Source organism: Carcharhinus amblyrhynchos, unplaced genomic scaffold, assembly GCF_965287045.1.
Source record: "Carcharhinus amblyrhynchos unplaced genomic scaffold, sCarAmb.v2.hapA scaffold_721, whole genome shotgun sequence".
Taxonomy (NCBI): domain Eukaryota; kingdom Metazoa; phylum Chordata; class Chondrichthyes; order Carcharhiniformes; family Carcharhinidae; genus Carcharhinus; species Carcharhinus amblyrhynchos.
The window spans coordinates 1-10,591 of record NW_027650461.1 but is presented as its reverse complement, the minus strand read 5'-3'; the positions used below and the strand labels follow the sequence as shown (position 1 = coordinate 10,591).

Here is a 10,591-nt window from a genome sequence, read left to right as displayed (position 1 = left end):
TCTGCCACCCCCTCTTCCTCTGCTGCCCCCTCTTCCTCTGCCACTCCCTCTTCCTCTGCCACTCCCTCTTCCTCTGCCACTCCCTCTTCCTCTGCCACTCCCTCTTCCTCTGCTGGCTTCTCTTCCTCTGCCACTCCCTCTTCCTCTGCCACTCCCTCTTCCTCTGCTGGCTTCTCTTCCTCTGCCACTCCCTCTTCCTCTGCCACTCCCTCTTCCTCTGCTGGTTTCTCTTCCTCTGACACTCCCTCTTCCTCTGCCACTCCCTCTTCCTCTGCTGGTTTCTCTTCCTCTGACACTCCCTCCTCCTCTACCACTCCCTCTTCCTCTGCTGGTTTCTCTTCCTCTGACACTCCCTCTTCCTCTGCCACTCCCTCTTCCTCTACCACTCCCTCTTCCTCTGCTGCCCCCTCTTCCTGCTCGACCTTCTCTGTTTCTTCTGGCCCTTTGTCTTCCATCGTTTCTGCTTTCCGTTCCTCCTCTATCTCTATTTTATCATCTTTCTCTGCTCCCACTTTATCTTGGTCTTTTTCTGCCTCCTTTTTACTCTTCTCCTCCAATGGTTGTTCACATACATCTTCAATTGATGATGATGCGGCTGTTACTAAATCTGATTGTGACCCGTCCCACTCCTCACTCACCTCGTCCTGCACCTCACACACATCTTTTAGAGATTCTGCCCTCATTATTTCTTCAGCCTCCTTTTCCACCTCTATCTCCCCCTCTTTCTTCCCCTCTGCTTCCTCCAATCCTAACTGAATTCCGCTTGGGACTGGCAACATTCCCACACCTTCCAACACTTCACTTGCCTTTCCTTCCACTTCCAGGCCCACTCTCTCCTCCATCGCTCCCTCCTCTTCAACCTCAGCTGCTGTTGTTTCCATTCCCTCTTCCTCTGCCGGTATCTCTCCCTCTGCCGGTATCACTCCCTCTGCCGGTATCTCTCCCTCTGCCAGTATCTCTTCCTCTGCCGGTATCTCCCCTTCTGCCGGTATCTCTTCCTCTGCCGGTGTCTCTCCCTCTGCCGGTATCACTCCCTCTGCCAGTGTCTCTCCCTCTGCCGGTATCTCTCCCTCTGCCGGTTTTTCTTCCTCTGCCGGTATCTCTCCTTCTGCCGGTATCTCTCCCTCTGCCGGTATCTCTCCCTCTGCCGGTATCTCTCCCTCTGCCGGTATTTCTCCCTCTGCCGGTATCTCTTCCTCTGCCGGTGTCTCTCCCTCTGCCGGTATCTCTCCCTCTGCCGGTATCTCTCCCTCTGCCGGTATCTCTTCCTCTGCCGGTATCTCTCCCTCTGCCGGTATCTCTCCCTCTGCCAGTATCTCTTCCTCTGCCGGTATCTCTCCCTCTGCCGGTATCTCTCCCTCTGCCGGTATCTCTCCCTCTGCTTCTCCTACCCCTTCTAGTTCCTTTGCTATCTGCTCTGCTGATGGTTGAAGACACACCTCATTGGTTGATGAGGATATTGATACAGTTAGTGTTTCAGATAATCCTCTCACCACATCCTCACCCACTTCATCGTCCCGCAATTCACATAACTCTGCCTCAGCGCCTTCCAGCTCTTCAGCAGGGCCTTTCCCTTCCTCTGCCACTGCCACCCCCTCTTCCATAGCCATCTCCTCATCTGCTGCTGCCCTCTCTTCTGCTGGTTTCTCTTCCTCTACCACTCCCTCTTCCTCTGCCACTCCCTCTCCCTCTGCCGGTATCTCTTCCTCTGCCGGTGTCTCTCCCTCTCCTGGTTTCTCTTCCTCTGCCGGTATCTCTCCCTCTGCCGGTATCTCTCCCTCTGCCGGTATTTCTTCCTCTGCCGGTATCTCGCCCTCTGTCGGTATCTCTCCCTCTGCCGGTACCTCTCCCTCTGCCGGTTTTTCTTCCTCTGCCGGTTTTTCTTCCTCTGCCGGTATCTCTCCCTCTGCCGGTGTCTCTCCTTCTGCCGGTATCTCTCCCTCTGCCGGTATCTCTTCCTCTGTCGGTATCTCGCCCTCTGCCGGTATCTCTCCCTCTGCCGGTATCTCTCCCTCTGCCGGTATCTCTTCCTCTGCCGGTTTTTCTTCCTCTGCCGGTATCTCTTCCTCTGCCGGTATCTCTTCCTCTGCCGGTTTTTCTTCCTCTGCCGGTATCTCTCCCTCTGCCGGTATCTCTCCCTCTGCCGGTTTCTCTTCCTCTGCCGGTATTTCTTCCTCTGTCGGTATCTCTTCCTCTGCCGGTTTTTCTTCCTCTGCCGGTATCTCTCCCTCTGCCGGTATCTCTCCCTCTGCCGGTATTTCTTCCTCTGCAGGTTTTTCTTCCTCTGCCGGTATCTCTTCCTCTGCCGGTATCTCTCCCTCTGCCGGTATCTCGCCCTCTGCCGGTATCTCTCCCTCTGCCGGTATCTCTCCCTCTGCCGGTATTTCTTCCTCTGCAGGTTTTTCTTCCTCTGCCGGTATCTCTTCCTCTGCCGGTTTTTCTTCCTCTGCCGGTATCTCTCCCTCTGCCGGTATCTCTCCCTCTGCCGGTGTCTCTCCCTCTGCCGGTATTTCTTCCTCTGCAGGTTTTTCTTCCTCTGCCGGTATCTCTTCCTCTGCCGGTTTTTCTTCCTCTGCCGATGTCTCTCCCTCTGCCGGTATCTCTCCCTCTGCCGGTATCTCTCCCTCTGCCGGTATCTCTTCCTCTGCCGGTATCTCTTCCTCTGCCGGTATCTCTCCCTCTGCCGGTATTTCTTCCTCTGCCGGTATCTCTCCCTCTGTCGGTATCTCTTCCTCTGCCGGTTTTTCTTCCTCTGCCGGTATCTCTCCCTCTGCCGGTGTCTCTCCCTCTGTCGGTATCTCTTCCTCTGCAGGTTTTTCTTCCTCTGCTGGTATCTCTTCCTCTGCCGGTATCTCTCCCTCTGCCGGTATCTCTTCCTCTGCCGGTATCTCTCCCTCTGCCGGTATCTCTCCCTCTGCAGGTTTTTCTTCCTCTGCTGGTATCTCTCCCTCTGCCGGTATCTCTCCCTCTGCCGGTATCTCTTCCTCTGCCGGTATCTCTCCCTCTGCCGGTATCTCTCCCTCTGCCGGTATCTCTTCCTCTGTCGGTATCTCTCCCTCTGCCGGTATCTCTTCCTCTGCCAGTATCTCTCCCTCTGCCGGTATCTCTCCCTCTGCCGGTATCTCTCCCTCTGCCGGTATCTCTTCCTCTGCTGGTATCTCTCCCTCTGCCGGTTTCTCTTCCTCTGCCGGTATCTCTCCCTCTGCTGGTATCTCTCCCTCTGCCGGTATCTCTTCCTCTGCCGGTATCTCTCCCTCTGCCGGTATCTCTTCCTCTGCCGGTTTTTCTTCCTCTGTCGGTATCTCTCCCTCTGCCGGTATTTCTTCCCCTGCCGGTATCTCTCCCTCTGCCGGTATCTCTTCCTCTGCCGGTTTTTCTTCCTCTGTCGGTATCTCTCCCTCTGCCGGTATTTCTTCCTCTGCCGGTGTCTCTCCCTCTGCCGGTTTTTCTTCCTCTGCCGGTATCTCTTCCTCTGCCGGTTTTTCTTCCTCTGCCGGTATCTCTCCCTCTGCCGGTATCTCTTCCTCTGCCGGTTTTTCTTCCTCTGCCGGTATCTCTTCCTCTGCCGGTTTTTCTTCCTCTGCCGGTATCTCTTCCTCTGCCGGTATTTCTTCCTCTGCCGGTTTTTCTTCCTCTGCTGGTATCTCTCCCTCTGCCGGTATCTCTCCCTCTGCCGGTATCTCTTCCTCTGCCGGTATCTCTCCCTCTGCCGGTATCTCTTCCTCTGCCGGTATTTCTTCCTCTGCCGGTACCTCTCCCTCTGCCGGTGCCTCTCCCTCTGCCGGTATCTCTCCCTCTGCCGGCGCCTCTCCCTCTGCCGGTATCTCTCCCTCTGCCGGTATCTCTCCCTCTGCCGGCGCCTCTCCCTCTGCCGGTATCTCTCCCTCTGCCGGCGCCTCTCCCTCTGCCGGTATCTCTCCCTCTGCCGGTATTTCTCCCTCTGCCGGTTTCTCTCCCTCTGCCGGTATCTCTCCCTCTGCCGGCGCCTCTCCCTCTGCCGGTATCTCTCCCTCTGCCGGTATTTCTCCCTCTGCCGGTTTCTCTCCCTCTGCCGGTATCTCTCCCTCTGCCGGCGCCTCTCCCTCTGCCGGTATCTCTCCCTCTGCCGGCGCCTCTCCCTCTGTCGGTATCTCTCCCTCTGCCGGTTTTTCTCCCTCTGCCGGTATTTCTCCCTCTGCCGGTATCTCTCCCTCTGCCGGTATCTCTCCCTCTGCCGGTGTCTCTCCCTCTGCCGGTATCTCTCCCTCTGCCGGTATCTCTCCCTCTGCCGGTATCTCTCCCTCTGCTGGTGTCTCTCCCTCTGCCGGTATTTCTCCCTCTGCCGGTATCTCTCCCTCTGCCGGTATCTCTCCCTCTGCCGGTATTTCTCCCTCTGCCGGTGCCTCTCCCTCTGCTGGTATTTCTCCCTCTGCCGGTGCCTCTCCCTCTGCCGGTATCTCTCCCTCTGCCGGTATCTCTCCCTCTGCCGGTATTTCTCCCTCTGCCGGTATCTCTCCCTCTGCCGGTATTTCTTCCTCTGCCGGTATCTCTCCCTCTGCCGGTATCTCTTCCTCTGCCGGTATCTCTCCCTCTGCCGGTATTTCTTCCTCTGCCGGTATCTCTCCCTCTGCCGGTATCTCTTCTTCTGCCGGTTTTTCTCCCTCTGCCGGTATTTCTCCCTCTGCCGGTATCTCTCTCTCTGCCGGTTTTTCTTCCTCTGCCGGTACCTCTCCCTCTGCCGGTATCTCTTCCTCTGCCGGTATCTCTCCCTCTGGCGGTATCTCTCCCTCTGCCGGTGTCTCTCCCTCTGCCGGTGTCTCTCCCTCTGCCGGTGTCTCTCCCTCTGCCTGTGTCTCTCCCTCTGCCGGTGTCTCTCCCTCTGCTGGTTTTTCTTCCTCTGCCGGTATCTCTCCCTCTGCCGGTATCTCTCCCTCTGCCGGTATCGCTCCCTCTGCCGGTATCTCTCCCTCTGCTGGTGTCTCTCCCTCTGCCGGTGTCTCTCCCTCTGCCGGCACCTCTCCCTCTGCCGGTATCGCTCCCTCTGCCGGTGTCTCTCCCTCTGCCGGTATCTCACCCTCTACCGGTATCTCTCCCTCTGCCGGTATCTCTCCCTCTGCCGGTATCTCTCCCTCTGCCGGTGTCTCTCCCTCTGCCGGTGTCTCTCCCTCTGCCGGTGTCTCTCCCTCTGTCGGTATCTCTCCCTCTGCCAGTTTCTCTCCCTCTGCCGGTGTCTCTCCCTCTGCCGGTATCTCTCCCTCTGCCGGTATCTCTCCCTCTGCCGGTGTCTCTCCCTCTGTCAGCGCCTCTCCCTCTGCCGGTGTCTCTCCCTCTGCCGGTATCTCTCCCTCTGCCGGTGTCTCTCCCTCTGCCCGTATCTCTCCCTCTGCCGGTATCTCTCCCTCTGCCGGTGTCTCTCCCTCTGCCGGTATCTCTCCCTCTGCCGGTATCTCTCCCTCTGCCGGTGTCTCTCCCTCTGTCGGCGCCTCTCCCTCTGTCAGCGCCTCTCCCTCTGCCGGTATCTCTCCCTCTGCCGGTATCTCTCCCTCTGCCGGTATCTCTCCCTCTGCCGGTATCTCCCCCTCTGCCGGTATCTCTCCCTCTGCCGGTAACTCTCCCTCTGCTGGTTTCCCTCCCTCTGCCGGTGTCTCTCCCTCTGCCGGTATCTCTCCCTCTGCCAGTTTCTCTCCCTCTGCCGGTATCTCTCCCTCTGCCGGTATCTCTCCCTCTGCCGGTTTCTCTCCCTCTGCCGGTATCTCTCCCTCTGCCGGTGTCTCTCCCTCTGCCGGTGTCTCTCCCTCTGCCGGTATCTCTCCCTCTGCCGGTATCTCTCCCTCTGCCGGTGTCTCTCCCTCTGCCGGTGTCTCTCCCTCTGCCGGTATCTCTCCCTCTGCCGGTATCTCTCCCTCTGCCGGTTTCTCTCCCTCTGCCGGTGTCTCCCCCTCTGCCGGTATCTCTCCCTCTGCCGGTATTTCTCCCTCTGCCGGTATCTCTCCCTCTGCCGGTATCTCTCCCTCTGCCGGTATCTCCCCCTCTGCCGGTATCTCCCCCTCTGCCGGTATCTCTCCCTCTGCCGGTATCTCTCCCTCTGCCGGTATTTCTCCCTCTGCCGGTATCTCTCCCTCTGCCGGTATTTCTCCCTCTGCCGGTATCTCTCCCTCTGCCGGTATCTCTCCCTCTGCCGGTATCTCTCCCTCTGCCGGTATCTCCCCCTCTGTTTGTATCTCTCCCTCTGTCGGTATCTCTCCCTCTGCCGGTATCTCCCCCTCTGCTGGTATCTCTCCCTCTGCCGGTATCTCTCCCTCTGCCGGTATCTCTCCCTCTGTCGGTATCTCTCCCTCTGCCGGTATCTCTCCCTCTGCAGGAATCTCTCCTTCTGTGGGAATCTCTCCCTCTGCTGGTATCTCTCCTTCTCCTCTTTTTCCTTCATCTCCTTCTTTGTCTTTCTCTGTTCCTTTCTCTTCACCTGCTGCCTTCTCCTCCTCCGCTGTCTGACCTTTTTTCTCCCCGGCCTCTTCCTCAGCCTCATACTCCTCCTGCCCCGCTTCCTTCTCCTGGTCTTTCTTCTCTCCCCCTCTTTCCTCATTTTCTCCGCCTACTTCCTCCTTCTTCTCCTCCTCATCTTCTTCTGTCTTCTCTTTCTCTGCCACATCTGTTTTCTCTCCTTCCTCGTCTTCCTTTTTCTCATCCTCTTTTCCCTCGGTGTTATCCTCGGCTTGTCCTGCCTCTCTGCCCTCGCCCTGGTTATCCTGTACTGATTTCTCCGTCTCGTCCTCCTGCTCCATCTTTGCTTCACTTTGTTCATTTTGCCCCTCCATCTGCCCCTCCTCCCGCTGTGCCAGACCCTCCGCCACTCCCTCATCCACCAGCTGATCCCCCTCCATTCCTCTCTCCTCCCTTTCTCTGGAATGTCAGCAGGAACTTCTTCACACGCCGCTCTTGTTTTGGGGGTTGGGGGATATCCAAATGGTGGATCACTCCTTCTTGCCAGCCCTTGGCAGCTGCCGCAGTGTTGGTCTGGTTGGTTCAGTCCAAGCTTTGCTTCTCACTTCACGGAACACCAGTCCTGTCCGGCACCAGAATGATGGTCTGTCGAGGAGTCTGCTGCCAAGAGCTGGTCAGTGTGTCTATGGTGTGGAGGGCTTGTTGTCTTTGGGGAGATGGAGGGTTGCAGATTAGACTGTGTTGTTCTGCATGGCGTGCTGTCCACTTTCAGATGGACCTTTTGTGTGAAGTGTCCAATCTCTGTGACATCACCTCGGATTGTCAATGTGTGACCCAGCAAGCATCAGCAACTGAGGTCACAAGAGAGAGTCTCGGCATCAACCCTCCCCCACCGCACTCCCACTGTCCCCCCCACACTCTCCCACTGTCCCCACCGCACTCCCACTGTCCCCCCACACTCTCCCACTGTCCCCCCCACACTCTCCCACTGTCCCCCACCGCACTCCCACTGTCCCCCCCACACTCTCCCACTGTCCCCCCCACACTCTCCCACTGTCCCCACCACACTCTCCCACTGTCCCCCACCGCACTCCCACTGTCCCCCCCACACTCTCCCACTGTCCCCCCCACACTCTCCCACTGTCCCCCCCACACTCTCCCACTGTCCCCACCACACTCTCCCACTGTCCCCCCCACACTCTCCCACTGTCCCCCACCGCACTCCCACTGTCCCCCCCACACTCTCCCACTGTCCCCCACCGCACTCCCACTGTCCCCCCACACTCTCCCACTGTCCCCACCACACTCTCCCACTGTCCCCCCCACACTCTCCCACTGTCCCCCACCGCACTCCCACTGTCCCCCCCACACTCTCCCACTGTCCCCCACCGCACTCCCACTGTCCCCCCCACACTCTCCCACTGTCCCCACCACACTCTCCCACTGTCCCCCCCACACTCTCCCACTGTCCCCCCCACACTCTCCCACTGTCCCCCCCACACTCTCCCACTGTCCCCCCCACACTCTCCCACTGTCCCCCACCGCACTCCCACTGTCCCCCCCACACTCTCCCACTGTCCCCACCACACTCTCCCACTGTCCCCCACCGCACTCCCACTGTCCCCCACCGCACTCTCCCACTGTCCCCCCCACACTCTCCCACTGTCCCCCCCACACTCTCCCACTGTCCCCACCACACTCTCCCACTGTCCCCCACCGCACTCCCACTGTCCCCCCCACACTCTCCCACTGTCCCCACCACACTCTCCCACTGTCCCCCACCGCACTCCTACTGTCCCCCCCACACTCTCCCACTGTCCCACCACACTCTCCCACTGTCCCCCACCGCACTCCTACTGTCCCCCCACACTCTCCCACTGTCCCCACCGCACTCCCACTGTCCCCACCACACTCTCCCACTGTCCCCACCACACTCTCCCACTGTCCCCCCCACACTCTCCCACTGTCCCCACCACACTCTCCCACTGTCCCCCCCACACTCTCCCACTGTCCCCACCACACTCTCCCACTGTCCCCACCACACTCTCCCACTGTCCCCCCCACACTCTCCCACTGTCCCCCCCACACTCTCCCACTGTCCCCCCCACACTCTCCCACTGTCCCCCACCGCACTCCCACTGTCCCCCCCACACTCTCCCACTGTCCCCCCACACTCTCCCACTGTCCCCCACCGCACTCCCACTGTCCCCCACACTCTCCCACTGTCCCCCACACTCTCCCACTGTCCCCACCGCACTCCCACTGTCCCCACCACACTCTCCCACTGTCCCCCCACACTCTCCCACTGTCCCCACCGCACTCCCACTGTCCCCCCACACTCTCCCACTGTCCCCCCCACACTCTCCCACTGTCCCCCCCACACTCTCCCACTGTCCCCACCACACTCTCCCACTGTCCCCCCCACACTCTCCCACTGTCCCCCCCACACTCTCCCACTGTCCCCCCACACTCTCCCACTGTCCCCCCCACACTCTCCCACTGTCCCCACCACACCTCCCCACTGTCCCCCCCACACTCTCCCACTGTCCCCCCCACACTCTCCCACTGTCCCCCCCACACTCTCCCACTGTCCCCACCGCACACTCCCACTGTCCCCCCACACTCTCCCACTGTCCCCCCCACACTCTCCCACTGTCCCCCCCACACTCTCCCACTGTCCCCCCCACACTCTCCCACTGTCCCCACCACACTCCCACTGTCCCCCCACACTCTCCACTGTCCCCCCCACACTCTCCCACTGTCCCCCCACACTCTCCCACTGTCCCCCCCACACTCTCCCACTGTCCCCCCACACTCTCCCACTGTCCCCCCCACACTCTCCCACTGTCCCCCCCACACTCTCCCACTGTCCCCCCACACTCTCCCACTGTCCCCCCCACACTCTCCCACTGTCCCCCCCACACTCTCCCACTGTCCCCCCCACACTCTCCCACTGTCCCCACCCACACTCCACGCCCCCCTCTTCCCACTGTCCCCCCACACTCTCCCACTGTCCCCCACACTCTCCCACTGTCCCCCCCACACTCTCCCACTGTCCCCCCCACACTCTCCCACTGTCCCCCCCACACTCTCCCACTGTCCCCCCACACTCTCCCACTGTCCCCCCCACACTCTCCCACTGTCCCCCCCACACTCTCCCACTGTCCCCCCACACTCTCCCACTGTCCCCCCACACTCTCCCACTGTCCCCCCCCACTCTCCACTGTCCCCCCCCCACTCTCCCACTGTCCCCCCCACACTCTCCCACTGTCCCCCCCACACTCTCCCACTGTCCCCCCCACACTCTCCCACTGTCCCCACCACACTCTCCCACTGTCCCCCCACACTCTCCCACTGTCCCCCCCACACTCTCCCACTGTCCCCACCACACTCTCCCACTGTCCCCCCCACACTCTCCCACTGTCCCCCCACACTCTCCCACTGTCCCCCCCACACTCTCCCACTGTCCCCACCACACTCTCCCACTGTCCCCCCACACTCTCCCACTGTCCCCCCCACACTCTCCCACTGTCCCCCCCACACTCTCCCACTGTCCCCCCACACTCTCCCACTGTCCCCCCCACACTCTCCCACTGTCCCCCCACACTCTCCCACTGTCCCCCCCACACTCTCCCACTGTCCCCCCCACACTCTCCCACTGTCCCCCCCCACACTCTCCCACTGTCCCCCCCACACTCTCCCACTGTCCCCCCCACACTCTCCCACTGTCCCCCCCACACTCTCCCACTGTCCCCCCACACTCTCCCACTGTCCCCCCCACACTCTCCCACTGTCCCCCCCACACTCTCCCACTGTCCCCACCAGCACTCTCCCCACTGTCCCCACCACACTCTCCCACTGTCCCCACCACTCTCCCACTGTCCCCCCCACACTCTCCCACTGTCCCCCCACACTCTCCCACTGTCCCCCCACACTCTCCCACTGTCCCCCCCACACTCTCCCACTGTCCCCACCCACTCTCCCACTGTCCCCCCCACACTCTCCCACTGTCCCCCCATCCCAACTCTCCCACTGTCCCCCCCCACACTCTCCCACTGTCCCACCACACTCTCCCACTGTCCCCCCCACACTCTCCCACTGTCCCCCACCGCACTCCCACTGTCCCCCCCACACTCTCCCACTGTCCCCCCACCCCCCCCCCCCCCTCCCA

The 10,591-nt window shown here is 60.6% G+C and overlaps 1 protein-coding gene across 1 annotated transcript; it reads left to right on the top strand.

The window, feature by feature from the left end:
- Positions 1 to 4,227: 4,227 nt before the first annotated feature.
- On the top strand, positions 4,228 to 5,224 carry LOC145339888 (uncharacterized; the record flags this gene model as incomplete). Its single annotated transcript, XM_080184425.1, has 1 exon — positions 4,228 to 5,224. A coding segment is annotated over one exon (997 nt), but the record flags the coding sequence as incomplete, so codon positions are not given.
- Between the last annotated feature and the right edge of the window lie 5,367 nt (positions 5,225 to 10,591).